Consider the following 16,509-nt stretch of genomic DNA (forward strand, 5'->3'; position numbering starts at 1 on the left):
CTGTCGTATTTTGAACAATAATGGGCTCCATGGATGAAGACCCAGAAGGGCTCCACTATTGACAGAAAAACATAAAAAGCCGATTGGAATTCGCCAAAATGCATGGTGACAAGCCCCAAAGTTTCTGGGAGAAAATGACAGAATGTCCTTTGGACTGATGGCACAAAACTGGAGCTTTTTTGCCAGTCACATCAGCTCTATGTCTACAGAAGAGAAACATGAAGCTTTAAAAGAAAATAACAGCAAACCTACTGTGACACATGGAGGGGATCAGGTTTGTTTTGGGGCTGCTTTGCTGCATCTGGCACGGGGAACCATGAATCTGTGCAGGACACAATGAAGACTCAAGTCTACCAAGGCATCCTAGAGTGAAATGTACTGCCCAGTGTCAGTGACAGGTCATGGGATATCACCCAACAGGATACAACAGGAGTCAACAGGATAATGACCCAAAACATACAGCTAAAAGCACTGAAGAATGGCTGAGAAAAAAAACATTGGACTTTTCTTAAATGGTCCTCCATGAGCCCAGATCTCAATTCTACTGAACATCTTTGGAAAGATCTGAAAATTGCAATGTGGAGACACCATCCTTCAAACCTGAGACAGCTTGAGCAGTTTGCTCAGGATGTGTGGGCCAAACTACCTGTTAGCAAATGCAAACATCTCATTGTGAATACAGAGATCACTTGTTGGCAGTGATTGTTGCAAAAAGCCACAAAATATTAAATTAAGGGTATCATCTTTTTTGTCTGTGCCATTTTCATTTGTTTAATTATATTACTGAATCAATAATCAAAAGCAAAGTCTGATTTGTGTTAAATATGGAATAAATTATTAGGGATGCCATTAAACTTTCACTAGTTCTGAGTTATTTCAGAGATAGTTGTGTGTTTTTGTTTTTTGTGTAAGGGTACCAACAAATTTGTCCACATCCAGGGTGCCTGCTTGTTAGTATTACTTTGCTTTATTACTTTTACATTTTTTAGGCATTCTCAGTTTTGATGACCTCATGAGAGTGTTGTCTTGATGTTTAATTTGACTCAGACAGTGAGCCAGAGAGAGGAAAGAGGGACAGGCGGGTCGTGCGCAGGCGCAGTAGGGATGGCCGCTGCCCCTTTAAAAGTCCTGGGGATTCACGGAATGGCATCCCACATGGCTCTAGCTCCCAGATTTGACAGCCGTGCTACCTGATAATAGGCTAAATCAGGGGCGAGCCATACCAGTGCTTGGAGAGGGAAGAGTTCCTCCCAATACTCCGCCGGGAGAAAGGCAGAGGAGAGAGAGCAGGCGCCCAGGAGGATCATTGGGTCCTCTGCCGGCCTCCCCTTCGGTCTCCTCCTCCTCTTCTTCTGGCCTGCAGCGGTGGCGAGAGGCAAAGCCGTCTCCTCCGGGACGGGAGGCGGTACCGCAGCCTCCGCAACACGCCGAGTGGCTAACTAAGCTCTCCACTCGGTTAGTCACTGCAGCATCCACCGGAGATTCTCACGTAACTCCGCCAGTAGGTACACGTCTCCAGCCAGGGACATCCGCGCCAGCAGGTCGCCGCTCTGCTCGACCACTTCCAGCGCCACCAGGTCCTCCTGGACCTCGGGCTGTTTAAGCCAATAAATTACCTCTTGCAGCAGAGCGAGACGTTGGCTCAGCAGACCATGATTGGATTAGTCATAACAGAATGGTTGAACTGCAAGCAGCCATAACTGAGCCAAAACAATGAAGTCATGCCTCAAAATAAAAAGATTCTATGAATGAAGTTTGTGTCACCAAAATAAAAGTACCACCATCATATAAATCAAGACACAACTGTCACGCCCACACAGTGATCACTTCTTCAGATCGGTGGACCCGATCTATCATTGCGAAGTATTGTTGCCACTCCTGAATGAGCCATACCAAGCACACTCTCTGTCTCTTGTTTTCTCTGTTCGTCCTGCCTGCTGTTTCCTGCCCTGTGATCCCGCCTGCCCCGTCCTGCCCTGCTGCCTCATCGATCCTGTTCCTCCCATCCCATAGTCACCCCATCTCATCTATCTCTGTAGGACTGACTTCCCTGATGATCGACCTCTGCCTGTGACTCGACCATTCACTTATATCCGGTTTGGATAATAAACCTGTTTGCTCCCGCAACATGGGGTCCACGTCCTTCCATCTTGCTGAATGTCATAACAACAATATGCCCCTGATCTCCACAATTCTGACTGTTGGAGAAAGCGCTAGGCTTTGCACTCAAACTCTGCACACAGGACCAAACTATATGTTGGAGAAAGCGCCAGGCTTTCCACCCCAACTCTGCACACATTATGAATTACGAGACAACACACTTTAAAGTTTTACTTTTTACTTGCGCAAGGGTAACCACACTCTCTGCAGAATGAGCTACAGCAGAATGTGCTACAAAGGGTGGTTCCCCTTGGCACCTTCATTTATAGTCAGTGGGAGGCACAGGGGTCTTGCAAAATAGGGAGGTGAGAGCAAGAAGAGAAAGTTCTGGTTTTGCTTAGGTGGGCAGCTGTTGAGCACATACTCAGGGTACGTGCAAGCTGAATGCTATTATTAATATAATCTAAGGCATGACGCTAGAGGAAAACAAAATAATGTATATACATATTTACACTCATTGCTGATTATACAGAAATGATAAATTATTAATAACAGTTCTTCAACCTAACACTGACTAAACTGACTAAACATGTTTCTTTAGCAAGCTGTTTTTTATTCATTTGATACACCAGATTCAACAATACGTAAATCATTAATCAAATCTCCTGGAGCCGACACCTTATCGTGGTGGAGGGGTTTGTGTGTTCCAGTGATCTCATGAGCTATGTTGTCTAGGGCTTTATGCCCCTGGTAGGGTCCCCCAAGGCAAACAGGTCCTGGATGAGGAACCAGACGAAGTGTGGCTCAGAAGACCCCCAATAAAAAAAAAGAATTTGGACTCACGGTTTCCCTTGCCCGGACACGGGTCACCGGGGCACCCCCCTGGAGCCAGGCCTTGGCGTGGGGCTCGATGGCAAGCGCCTGGTGGCCAGGCCTGCGCCCATGGGGCTTGGTCGGGCGCAGCCCGAACAAGACACGTGGGTCCACCCTCCAATGGGCTCACCACCCATGGGAGGGGCCAAAGGGGTCGGGTGCGATGCAAGTTGGGTCGGCGGCTAAAGGCAGAGACCTTGGCGGTCCGATCCTCGGCTGCAGAAGCTAGCTCTAGGGACATGGAATGTCACCTCTCTGACAGGGAAGGAGCCTGAGCTGGTGCGCGAGCTTGTGAAGTTCCGGATAGATATAGTCGGACTCACCTCGATGCATGGCTTGGGCTCTGGAACCAGTCTCCTTGAGGGGGGAAATTTTGGCCTTTACTAGTGTCACTAGTGGACATTTGTAGGCCTATACTAGTCCTACTAGTAAGCATTTTAAGCCTTACTAGTTAACTAAATTTCAGGCCCACACGTTAACAAATTAATGAAAAAGCTTGAGTAGTAAGCGTTTTTGCAGTACTAGTAAGACCTAGTCGCATACTAGTGTGCCAGGATGTCTTACTATTACAGGCAAAGTCCGAACTAGTACAGCAAAGCGGGCTTGATATCACGGATATCAGAAAAATGCTCAAACTGCTTTCCATACTCAATTTCTCTCTTGCCTTTCGGTAATCACCTGATCAGAATTCACAAAATATCGATAAATACAAAACTCACATGTAACAAATGCTTACATGTATCACTTTACACAGGGTACACTAGCGGCTCCATTTTGTGGATATCTGATCTTTTGTGTAATGCTGTTTTCAAACATGCAAACTCAAACAGGAAAGCTGCAACCTTACCTGCTGTTGTGTCTTACAAAGCACATTATTTAAACACTGAGCTCTAGATTAACAATTATTTCCTTTTGGTCACTATACTACATAAGTACACTTTGGATCCTCAAATTTCACCATCCTATGATTCTGCTAGGGTCCTCGTGGCCCTATTTTAATAGTTTTATTAATATTTTTTTTTTAAATTTGCGAATACAAAAAATGTCGTCTTTACTGCAAAAAGTCATCCCTTATGTGTAATGTAATGCTTTTTTTTGACCACTGGATGTCGACATAGACCGTGGAAAGCCGGTCAAAGTAAGTGCGACACCTAGCGGCAATTACAATATTTATTGTTAAATCAACGTAAAAAAAAAAAATTAAATTTAAATGTAATGACTTGTACTTTTTTATGAATTTGGATCTCTTTAGAGCAAACATATTCAAATGGTTTGCTTTTATAACGCTCCAAGTAACTGCGCAAGCCCCTCAAAGTGCCTTATGCCTCTCGCTTCCCATTCATTTCAATGGGCTTTCCCGACATTTGGGTAATTGTTTATTCCAAAGCCTCGAAAACACTCTGAACTGCAATTTGTCATGCAAAATGCATAATTTGTTGTATAAAATATGCTGCCTTCTAAAAAACAATTTATTAAAAGAAAATAAAAAGGGCATGCCATTATATATTTGGTTGCTTTTTGCCACCGTTTGACCGTTTTCTGCTCAGTAACTGTGCCTGGTCCTTCCCTGCTGTAAAGCTATTTTTAGTACCTCTTGCTAGCTCACCATTTGGTCACTGACAAAAGATAAAAGAAGCCGACCACCCAGACAGGCAGGCGCCCAGAGTAATTACTGCCATAAAGCTATCACGTGTACGGGGAATGCAAAGAACGAAACTAAATGGATACAAACACCCCAGCCCATTTCAAAACAAAAACATTTCGCTGCTATTTTGCAACATTCTGGATATTTCAGAGCACAATGTTTACCTTCTATGTAAAGAGCTAAATCCCAGATGAAAAGCAAAGTCGCAAAATATTCCTGCATGAGCGCCGAAACCCCCTCCCCCGCTGTTCCCCCCAGTTCAGGAGTGGACGCGTCTGCTCAGAAGCTGCAAGGCTTTTGGCACAGCGTTTGGGGAAGCTCAGGGAAAGGAGCAACCTAACCCTACCCCCCCCCCCCCCCCCCGCGGGAGTGAATGCGTCTTTTCCGGTGCTACATTGCTTTTGCACGGTGAGAGCGTTTGGAAAGGCCCAGCTCGGCGAAAGCGGCAGCCGATCTCTTTACGGACCCGCCCCCGCCCCCGCCCCCGCCCGAGTGAGAGAGTCTTCCACGGTGCTGCAAGGGTTTTGCACGGTGCTAGCGTTTGGAGAGGCCCAGCTCGGCGAAATACTAGGTCAGTTGAATCCTAGGTCCTTAGGACTCTGAGCGTTCACAGTGGGCTGTCTTTTCGGAGCCTGCTTTTTATTACAAGTTTAGCTGTTTATTACTAGCTATCATTCTTTCATACCTTGCGCTTTGGTTTCATATCTGATTAGTATTTAGTTTTTTTTCATGGTAGTTGAATGCAGGCTCCGCTCCTAAGTAAGCTGGCAACCTGGTCAACCAAAGAGAAAGCTGGCCGCCTGGTCAACCAAAGAGAAAGCTGGCCGCCTGGTCAACCTAATGCCTCTGATTTGAATACTAGGTCCTTAGGACCCTGGGCGGATTTACAGGCGGCGGTCTTTTCGGAGCCAGTTTTTTTTCCCTGCTTTTTATTACAAGTTTAGCTGTTTATTACTAGCTATCATTCGTTCATACCTTTAGCCCCATCCCTTCTGCATTGCCATAGCGCTTTGGTTTCATATCTGATTAGTATTTAGTTATTTTTTTTGCTCATGGAAGTTGAATGCAGGCTCCGCTCCTAATGCCTCTGATTTGAATCCTAGGTCCTTAGGACCCTGGGCGGATTTACTGGCGGCGATCTTTTCGGCGCCAGTTTTTTTTCTTTCTGCTTTTTATTACAAGTTTAGCTGTTTATTACTAGCGATCATCTTTTCTAGGGTTCATACCTTTAGCCCCATCCCTCTGCATTGCCATAGCCCTGTGGTTTCATATTTGATTAGGATTTAGTTTTTTTTCATGGGGGTTGAATGCAGGCACTGCCCTAGTCCCATTAAATTTGCATACAGGGTCATTAGGACCCTATGAGAAGCACGGGCGCCATTTTGATGACGTAAACTTTTTTTTTTTTTCCGACATCTTGGTATCCTGCGGTCCTGAGATATGCCCCGGAACATACAAAGTCAGTGCGCTACAACTGAATCACAACATGTTTAAAAAAATGCTTCTAAACCGCAAATTCAACAGGGTGACGAGGACCCTATGAGGTGCTAAAGGGCAGAGTACAAGTGTTCCACACTGTAAAAAAAATCCCGTAGTTTTTATGGAAAAAAACTGGCAGCTGGGGTTACCAGAACAATTCCGTAAAATATACAACAAAACAGTAATTGCTTTTACCGAATAACATGTACATTTTACAGTTTAAACCAGCATATAACACACTGGAGTTCTGTTATATTTACTGGTTTATATTGTAAAATTGACATATTTTTCAGAATAACACGTACATTTTACAGTTTTTTTTTTTTACATTGTACATCAAAATCCATTTGATTTCACTAAAACATACACAGTATTTTACTACGAAATCACCATTATTATAGGACTACTATATTGGAACAGAAATAAAGGCATGTCACAGATATTCTGTTAACCACACAGACTTTATTGTAAAAACAAAGCCCAACTTTTGTTAACCACAAGGCTGCCACAGAACCGTCAAACGTGTTCTCAAGAACATTGGTTCACAGCATTAGAATAAAACATGTTCACACAGCATCAGAATAAAACATGTTTCGTGTGTGAGAGTATATGTCTGTGTTTGAGAGAGAAAGTGAGTTTGTCTAAGTGTGTGTATATAAACACGTCTCGTGTGTGTGACATTGTCATAAACAATGAAGAATCAAAGCCCAACTTTTGGTAATCACAAGACTGCCTCAGAACCATCAAACGTAACATTATCTTAAGAACATTGGTTCACAAGAGCATCAGAATCGTGTGTGTGTGTGTGTGTGAGAGAGTACATATGCCTGTGTAAGAGTGAGTCTCTCTCTCCCTCTGTGTGTGTGTGTGCATATGACTGCATGTAGGGGAGTATGTGTTTGAGAGGATCATCAAAGATGAACCATACTATAGGTCATTAATATATATGTGTGTGTCTGTGTATATGTGAGAGAGAGAGAGTACATATTCTACAGAGTGTGTATGTGTATGCATGCTTGAACATGTGTGTGTATATATGTATATGTGTGTGTGTGTGTGTGCAATGCATGTTTTTGTGCATGTTTGTGTCTGTATGTATGTATGTTTGTGGGCAGATGAGTGAGAGAGGGTGGATCATCGAACAGTCTTACTGTGAGCACCATTCATGGTCAGACAGGTCTTGTATAAGTGTAATAACTCTCGGGTTCATATGGAGGCGGGATTTGCTGGTCTTCTCCACCTTGGTCCCCCTCTCCGGATTGATGGAAAAGAAACATCTGGAGAACAGTGAGGAAAACGAGAAAAAGAAAACCAGACTATGTTAAAAGCACAAAGGCTTTATCAAAATAAATAAAAAAATAACATTTAAAAAAAAAATAAAACAACCTGCTCATTAAACATTTCCTCAACATCCAATGACAAATTATACAAACTATAAAGTCAGTATAGTTACTAAGGTTTATGCCAAATATTGAAGTTATTTTTTAATAATGTAATGATAAAAAAAAAAAAACCTCTGTAAGAACTCCAGCGTGGATGCGAGGACTACTGGATAGTGGATATTGAAGACATAGAAGCTGCCAAACATCAGACACAGGGCCGGTATGAATGATGTGATACTGGGCTGTACAATCATTCGGTCCACACTCAGCATCCATCTCTTTGCCGAGAAGCACGATTGTCCTACAAAAACAAATACAATTAACAACAAAACGGTGAGAGGACAATGGATGTGGGTGTGTTTCTAAGACACAGTTTGGCATGTGTATGCCTGTGTGAGAGAGCACATGGTCAACTTACCAAAGACAACAATGGTTGGTGTCAAGGGAACTTGGTCCATCTGCACCTCCTCCGCCAGGCATGTGTCTTCCACGTATGTGAACATCACGTCTTCCTTCTCGTCGAAGTAAGACAACAGGAGCAACACCATCTCCAACACATCGCCTGAGGGCCCTGTGTGCTCTCTCCTCATCAGCTGAATGTTTGTAAAAGATTGGACTAGCCTCTTTGACTTGTTCACAGCAACTGTTTCCAAGTAATTTAAGAGTCGTTCCCCCTTTAGGTCCAAATTCCTAACAAATGTCTCTTTCAGACTAACTCCAGTGAGCTCTTCAAAGTGAACAGCCATCTCATCAAACAAAAATGGCCAGTCTTCCAATAAGTATTTGATTTCTTTCCCGTTGTTGACCTCTTTGCGTTGGGTGTAGAATGTCGACCTGGTGAGCTGTTTAACCACATCCTGGTTTGGGGCATTTTGTTTAGACAGGCTTTTCAGTTCGTCTCTGCTCTGCTGTTGGCTCTCTGCAGTCTCCCCAAGGGGCATGAACTTCATTTCCCATTTGATGCAACCATAGGTCTCCTGGATTGGAGCTCTTTTTTCAGCAGGCATTTCATCCATGTCAGACTCTGCGTGCAGTTTTCTTTTTCTTCTTTTTGGTGTTGTGGAGCTGTTTTACGAGGGAATGGTACCCTGACCCAATTATGTCCCCTTCAATTACATCCTGCAGTGATTTGGGATATGTAGCCACTATTTTTTTGGCCACAATAGTGCTGTGCCTTTTACTTATGTCTGGTGACTTCTGCATCATTTCCCGTACCACAATCCTCACCATCTCCCTCCTCTTCTGTGGACTTGGACGCTTCCCTCTCTCTAACGACTGGATCAATTCTTCTGGAAACTTCTTCCATGGAATGTCAAAAGTATCTGCCCAGTCAACATCTGGGCTGTGAGAGGCACTGGAAGAGGTTTATATTGGTGAGAGAGACCGAGAGGATGAAGAAGGTCCTGGTGAGACTGAGGGAAGAGATGAAGCACCTTCCTGGATGCTGAATGAACTGTTGCTATCCTGGGTAGTATCCTGGCCTTTAAAATACACACAAATACACAAAAGATTATTAGGGACATACACATTTCAGATCAATGTTATTTCCTTTTATGGCTGGCTGCATCATACTTACATTTTACCTTCCATGCAGCCACAGCTTTCCGTGCTTGAATGGGTCTTAGCGCTGACAATAAATCTGCCTCTGTTACATACTGCAAGTCAGAGTATGTCTCTACCCCCTGTGCTAACAGTGTTTCCACTAACATGTCTTTTGCCACATCAGATAGGTCAGGCAGGACCTCACGGATGGAATCGTGTAGAAAAGCCATTTCTTCATTATAGTGTAGGATCACACATGCACATATCACAAAGCTTAAATTCCAGGTGGCCTGAGACAAGGCCTACCCTGGTACGAGAAGGCACACATCGACCTAGGCCCCAAAGGGGGGTTTGTGACCCCACACACATAGATAACCAGGGAGGCCAGCACTCCAACTTTTATTGCCCAAAGCTTTAACAACCTACAGATAGCAGAGTGGATCCCCAGGGACAGGGGCCCCTCGACTTGGCATACAACCCCATCCCCCGACGTCCTGCCTTACATACCACTCACCCAGCACCCCACAGAAAGTTTCTTTTAAGTTTGGCTTTTGTATATCTGTATATGTATTTACTCTTGACTACTAGTCTTAATATACAGATATGTACAGGTTATGTTCGAATGTGTCTTAACTTTTGGAGATTCTTTTTCTTTGTTTGACAAACCTTCTCCCCCCCCTTTTCTTTGCCACATTCCTCGGCAACCCTTATCTGATCTTTGTATTCTACCATGCCTATCTAAGGGTAAGATGTGCTTATGACATGAGAATATGTCATATAATGTCTGTATAAAGGGTAATATCTGTTGAGGTACAACCTAAACCACCTGTACCATATACTGGTGTGAGTAATAGAACATAACATAATAGCATAATATAAGTAATCATTAATTAATCATCACAGATGGTATTTGGTGTGAACCGCTGGGCTGGTACGGAATGTTTGGTATCAAACCGAAGGAAAATCATTCCAGTTTCCAAATCTGGTCAGTGGTTACCACAAAAGTGGACGTATCAAAAGTTACACCAGCCTAATGAAAATCACCATTACCAGAGAAGTCAGTCTGGTCATAAATCCCAAAAAGACTGATACCGACCCCCTTCCGAAGCCCGCCAAATGGATGGTCAGCCATTGGTCCAGGACTCAAATTCCTGGTCACTCCTAATCACGAACCTTATGCTATAAAACCTGGCACCTCAGAACAAAGAGGGGAGAAATAGAGGAGAAAGGCGGAGAAAAAGAGAAGAAAACAGAGAAACAAGCAGCGTTCTTAAAGCCCGTCGGTGAAGACCCAAAGAACTGCAACTCAGCCCAAGCTTCACCAGAAGAAAGAACCGGAGGGACTCCACTCTAACAACCGCTGCAAACACCGCGCCTCCCTGAGAGCCATCACCCATCAGCTCATCAGCCACTGCAACCAACTGCAAAGACCTCCCTCTTTCCTGCATCCAAGTAAACCAACTTCCTTTCCTTTCTAACAACCTAAACTGTCCTATTCACCTGCTATATTCCTTTAGGTTTATAATCCTTACAAACTGCTTGCTTTGCAGAACAGTTTTTCCCTTTTCAGGTTAATCATTTTAAATCTGGTCATTGCATTTTCATGATTACATCGTTTGTGTCTATTCCGTTATTTCATGTTTATTGTTTGTTAGGTGTAATGTCTGTCTTATGTTAGTTGTAGGAATAAATGCATGTCTTTTTACACAACTTCAGCCTCCGTCATTGAGTGCTCACAATAGTCCCTGCCTCTGTGCGATCTGGCTACTACGCTCTGAAACCTCTAAACTCGCCTGAAATATCGCGAGACTCTCTCTCATCGGCCGTGAGGGGAGCTTCGCTACCGATCGTTTACATTACCTGGTGACGCAGCTCGCTGGACGAGCCTACTAACCCAGGTTATTAAGCGATACTGGTTATTAATGAATCCCATTTAAGTCTCACATTAACAGATATCGGGGATTCACAATTGAGTTTGGAGGAGCCGACCATTCGGCATAACAATTGGTTAATAATCAGCATTAAATAATAATTAATTAAAAGTTAATTAATTTCAAAACATATTGGTGGAGATATTAAAATATACCTGAGCTAATAATTCCTACAATAGGGAAAATAAAAAACAAAACAATCATACATTTAGCTCACATTTCTAGCAAGCATATTAACTATATACATGTTCACCTATAAACTATACACATAAGTACCGGCCATTATACCTATAACAAGTCATGGCTTACTGGTTGACGCAGTGTGTCTGATAGCATGCTGTAGATAGACATTTTATCTTCAGTACAGTGTGTGTGGAAATTCACTGTGACAATATACTATGCTTTAATGGAATGACTCGGTGCCCATTGATGATGTACGACTTTAAGGGATAAAAATCTACCAAATTAGTGATGTTAAGGCACAGCAACTGTGCAGTCAGTTTTGTTACAGAGTACATGTGATATTCATTGTTATACTCAGATGTGTGCATGTCCAACACAAAATAAACAGTTGCATTATGTTGGATTAAAATGACAACAAGCTCTCCAAACTCCATGGACTCATCATTTTTTGTAATGAGGAAATCTCCCTTCTTATATGATGTGCCCTTATACTGGATGTCTGTGGAGACACATGTGTCATTTTCAGAAAAGCCAAAATCAGTAACAGCATGCTTAATTGCATCACTGTAAAGGCTGGGGACAAAAGTACAACTGTTTTTCACATGTAACAACTGACTGCATCCTAGTCCAGCCAATAGATACGCCTGAAACATTTGATGTCTTTCAGATAAAGTAAGACAGATGTTTTTAAAGTTTTTCAAATGCCTTGCGCACCTTTTGAAATAGGCATGCTTGCTTTCAAACCGCATTGTCCATAGTCTGATAAGTGAGCCAAATTTTAGAATTAGTGCGGGATAATGCCGCAAGTAATGATGTTTTGGCTTTAGGTGATTCTCAGGAAACAAGCCCTTTCTTGAATCCAAATAGTCTTGGATTGTGATTTCAAGATAAGCTACCTGTGGCACAGAAATCTTCTGAGCACAGACCAAATCCACAACATCTTTAAGCTGTAGCGTTAACTGCCACACATCATCATCTGGATCTTGCACCTTATCACCAATCAGCACAGGCAACAACCTCAAAAAATTCCAATTTTGCACAGCCTGACCAGAGAGTTTGCATGCAACGGGGTTGACACTGCATGGTTTAGTGAGGGCATCAGATCCTTTATATTTAAATTGTTTGATTCGCCGATTCAAAATTGAGTATGTAAACCATTTCTTTGTTTTTATGAAATACTTCAAGAAGAGTGCAACATCATAGGATACGATACCCTCAAATAAGTCGTGGCCCAAGCAAGGTGGAAGACCCGGCTGACATACATGAAAGGATTCCAAGTTATTGAAAACGGAATTTACCTTAATTCCTTTGACGTCTCTGATACCTTCTGCTTGTAGGTGTCCAAGAGCTGCCTCGTAATTGTCTGGGTTGCGCTGTGGACCACAAACATATGGGTCATCATGAAACTCACGTCGAGTAATTTCACAGTATCTGCAAAAGTACTGAGATCGACTGAAGTTTTCTGTAAACCCTCCAATACTGTGTGATCCCAAATTGTCACCAGCAACACAATACAAAGCCCCTTTGACTGTTTCACCACCAACAGTGATCCCATTTCCTTCTAAATCTTTTAAATCCTGTAACAACTCTGAAAAGATCTTACCAGGTCCAAAGTGTTTTAAATCATTCTCACCACATAGTAAGATAAGGGACATGTGATCAGTGTTGGACCTTACATGAACAGGTAAGTTAGCAACAGAAAAGTAGACTGCAACAAGTTTGTGTTTTTTCTTTGCTGAGCCAAGAGGATTTACGATTTCAAATGCATCCTGGTACAGAATCAGCTTAAGACACCCTGGATTTTCTTTGAAGAACTTGTTTGACTTGCAGATTTTTCCATCTTTTATATCACAAAGCACATCTGTATCTGAGTCACAAGACTGTGATATTGCATTTTTCCATAACTCAGATTCTAATAAGTTGGCCAATGTCTGCTTCACTGGAATATAATAAGCAAACCTCTGTGTCAAACTTTCATCACTTCCTAATGCAACCTTTGTAGGTTCTATGTACCGGAACATGCTTTTGAATGTCTGTGCTCTTGAATATATTGACCTCAGTGGGCCCTGGTGAGAGTTGGAAAAGAGATCTGAATCCCTCAAACAGGTATGGAAGATTATAAGCACAAAAATTCAAATGGCAATTCATTTTGCAATTGTCAATTCAATATTCAACCAGAGCATGCATTTGTCATTTCAATATTTAATCTGTGCATGTAATTTGAAAATACATTTTGCAATCGGCAATTCAATGTGCAAAGTGCTTATGCAATCCTTAATTCATTTCATAATGTTTTGAATAAAAAATAGAATGACAATTCACTGAATTGCATTTCGTTTTGCCATGGGCTTTTTGCCTCTTTATTCAAATGGCAATTCATTTGGCAATTGTCAATTCAATATTCAATCAGAGCATGCATTTGTCATTTCAATATTTAATCTGTGCATGTAATTTGAAAATACATTTTGCAATCGGCAATTCAATGTGCAAAGTGCTTATGCAATCCTTAATTCATTTCATAATGTTTTGAATAAAAAATAGAATGACAATTCACTGAATTGCATTTCGTTTTGCCATGGGCTTTTTGCCTCTTTATTCAAATGGCAATGGCGTCCCCGGGAATTGCATTGCATGTTGGGGAGAAAACTCAATTTGCAATTCCCAACTGTCAGATCGCTCATCAAGGTGGACCTTCATTAACGACGTCACTTCCTTGTTTAGGGCCTCGCTACCATTGATTTGTTCGTTTAGTTAGAATGAGTAATGGCGGCTGAAGAGCTTGCAGCAAATATTTCTGCCTTAGCAGATGACATGGAAATTAATCGGGTATCAGCAGTAGATGCGTTTGATAGGTTGTTTGTGTTGTCACAGAGGGTAACCAACTGCGTGACTTGATGTAACGCCTGAGCTACATTAGTTTGCACCCTTCTCGTATCAAGTCCAGTTAAGATTGTAAGTTCCTCTACCCTCTGTGACAACACAAACAACCTATCAAACGCATCTACTGCTGATACCCGATTAATTTCCATGTCATCTGCTAAGACAGAAATATTTACTGCAAGCTCTTCTGCCGCCATTACTCATTCTAACTTTTTTTTTTTTACGTTTTAAAGAACTTTATTTAGAGCAAAACAATTACAAACTCAAACAAACAGTTACTTATAAAAGTCTACATAACAATATATCACACCTCCTGTGGTAAAAGCATGTTATTGCAATGATATAATCAGCATGTTACAATCAAATAAGGAAAAGTGCAACTAGTTATAATTATTACAAATAATAAAAATAATAAATAATAATAAAAAAATTTTAAAAAAATAATAAAGAAGATAAAGGGGGTTTACTCATTCTAACTAAACGAACAAATCCGTTGAATGGTAGCGAGGCCCTAAACAAGGAAGTGACGTCGTTAATGAAGGTCCACCTTGATGAGCGGTCTGACAGTTGGGAATTGCAAATTGAGTTTTCTCCCCAACATGCAATGCAATTCCCGGGGACGCCATTGCCATTTGAATAAAGAGGCAAAAAGCCCATGGCAAAACGAAATGCAATTCAGTGAATTGTCATTCTATTTTTTATTCAAAACATTATGAAATGAATTAAGGATTGCATAAGCACTTTGCACATTGAATTGCCGATTGCAAAATGTATTTTCAAATTACATGCACAGATTAAATATTGAAATGACAAATACATGCTCTGATTGAATATTGAATTGACAATTGCCAAATGAATTGCCATTTGAATAAAGAGGCAAAAAGCCCATGGCAAAACGAAATGCAATTCAGTGAATTGTCATTCTATTTTTTATTCAAAACATTATGAAATGAATTAAGGATTGCATAAGCACTTTGCACATTGAATTGCCGATTGCAAAATGTATTTTCAAATTACATGCACAGATTAAATATTGAAATGACAAATGCATGCTCTGGTTGAATATTGAATTGACAATTGCAAAATGAATTGCCATTTGAATTTTTGTGCTTATAATCTTCCATAAACAGGCTTCAATTTTATCAATGGCATCATCTGTCAGACTCAGTTCCTCTCTCAAAAGTGTATGCAGTTTACTTAATGTGTATTCCTGTCCCATTTCATGCAAATTTTGCATTTCTTCAACAATTATTTGTATGGTTGAAGCTGGAAGGAGGAGCTGGCCTTGCAACTTAAGATAGAACATGCACATATTTCTAAGAAAAGTCTCGTTCAAATTCTGAGGCAAGTCATTATTTGGCGCATCATTTGGAGCTAGATTCTGGGAGGCATCATGAAATGCAGCATCAGAGGACTGGTGTAACCTCCTTATATATTTCACTGATGGTACTAGCTGAACAGTCCATATGTTTTCTGGACATGTGAGCAGTAAAGGATGACTTTAAAGTAAACAAGCTTTTGCTGCTTGCAACGTTGAAAAACGTTGTCTCTAAAAGGCAGTGCAGACTTACCGCGCTTTATAAGCAGGTAGCACTTAATTTTCTATCAAAATTGTATAAAGCGTTGTGAACACCACGACGAGAAGAGAGAGAGTTCTTTCTGAGTGAGGGCGCAGCAAACAAACGGCTCGCGGACAAGGAGTAAAGAACTCTTGTACAAAGTACAAAAAAAACTCTTGCACTTACTGAAGCTTACTAAATGCAGATACAACACTATTAAAGCTTAACTGAATTTAGTTATTCTGGCCAACACTGGAAACTAACATTGACGTTAGTGTTTTTCATGCCGAACTCATATTTAGCTATAACAGCAGCTTAGGTCTTACTAATCTTGCATATTTTAGCAAACTGAAAAAGTGTATAGTTAATTTCGCACAGGGGGATAATATTGCATGAACAATCTTGCTCCAGCTAACGTTAACGTTAAATTGACACGACAACGATACATTATCCAAGAGGCAAATATCACCGTATTACGTGCATTATTGTTCCCAATGTCAACAAAGCAAAGTCGTTATGAACATAAGACACTATGTGTGGTCACTTACCAGCATAAAGTTCGTCTTTTGTAGTTGTCTTCTGTCGTTTTGCAGTTTGTTTTACTTCGATATCTCATCGAACGTGACGTAATGAATATGCCGCGATAGGCTTCTCCGCGGACTAGAACGTATGTTATCTCACCTTGGCAACGAGTCTATAGCAACCAAAGAATCCAATGAGGATGTCTGAACTGAAGCAGAAGCAGAAAAAAATAGCGATTGTCAACGATTTTAGGCTACTTACCAGAGACACTTTGCACTGGTCCTCCAACGTTCTTCAGTGTTCATTTACCCAGGGTGTTTTGTTTGAACATTCCCCCTAAACTCATTGCTAAAACAATCCAAATACTGCTCACCTTTCATAAAATAATAACAGGCTAAATAAATAGGCAACAT

At 41.5% G+C, this 16,509-nt stretch overlaps 1 protein-coding gene across 4 annotated transcripts; it reads right to left on the reverse strand.

Moving 5' to 3' along the window:
- Positions 1-6,537: 6,537 nt before the first annotated feature.
- On the reverse strand, positions 6,538-16,257 carry LOC125742448 (uncharacterized). Of its 4 annotated transcripts, none has more exons than XR_007398105.1 (6): positions 16,123-16,257; positions 12,434-12,508; positions 9,056-9,253; positions 7,898-8,960; positions 7,612-7,780; positions 6,538-7,374 (listed from the first exon to the last, which is right to left on the reverse strand). XR_007398105.1 is itself a non-coding variant. In XM_049014457.1 (6 exons), the coding sequence occupies exons 4-6, from the start codon at positions 8,493-8,495 to the stop codon at positions 7,245-7,247; spliced, it is 897 nt and encodes a 298-aa protein (XP_048870414.1). In that variant the 5' UTR covers positions 8,496-8,960; positions 9,056-9,253; positions 12,434-12,508; positions 15,587-15,684; the 3' UTR covers positions 6,538-7,244. The 4 variants fall into 4 exon arrangements, 2 of the variants coding, with proteins under 2 accessions (XP_048870414.1, XP_048870415.1); XM_049014457.1 differs by lacking the exon at positions 16,123-16,257 and adding an exon at positions 15,587-15,684; XR_007398104.1 differs by lacking the exons at positions 9,056-9,253; positions 16,123-16,257 and having other exon boundaries at positions 12,434-13,195.
- Between the last annotated feature and the right edge of the window lie 252 nt (positions 16,258-16,509).

This window comes from Brienomyrus brachyistius, chromosome 5 (assembly GCF_023856365.1).
Source record: "Brienomyrus brachyistius isolate T26 chromosome 5, BBRACH_0.4, whole genome shotgun sequence".
NCBI classification, from domain to species: Eukaryota; Metazoa; Chordata; class Actinopteri; order Osteoglossiformes; family Mormyridae; genus Brienomyrus; species Brienomyrus brachyistius.

Bases quoted from the DNA above. Each gene is read 5' to 3' on its own strand.
- LOC125742448 (XM_049014457.1), bottom strand. From the start codon at position 8,495: ATGGATGAAATGCCTGCTGAAAAAAGAGCTCCAATCCAGGAGACCTAT. The intron at 7,781-7,897 runs GTAAGTTGACCA...TTGTTTTTGTAG, and splicing joins ACCAACCATTGTTGTCTTTG to GACAATCGTGCTTCTCGGCA. The intron at 7,375-7,611 runs GTTTTTTTTTTT...ACTGTTCTCCAG, and splicing joins ACGCTGGAGTTCTTACAGAG to ATGTTTCTTTTCCATCAATC.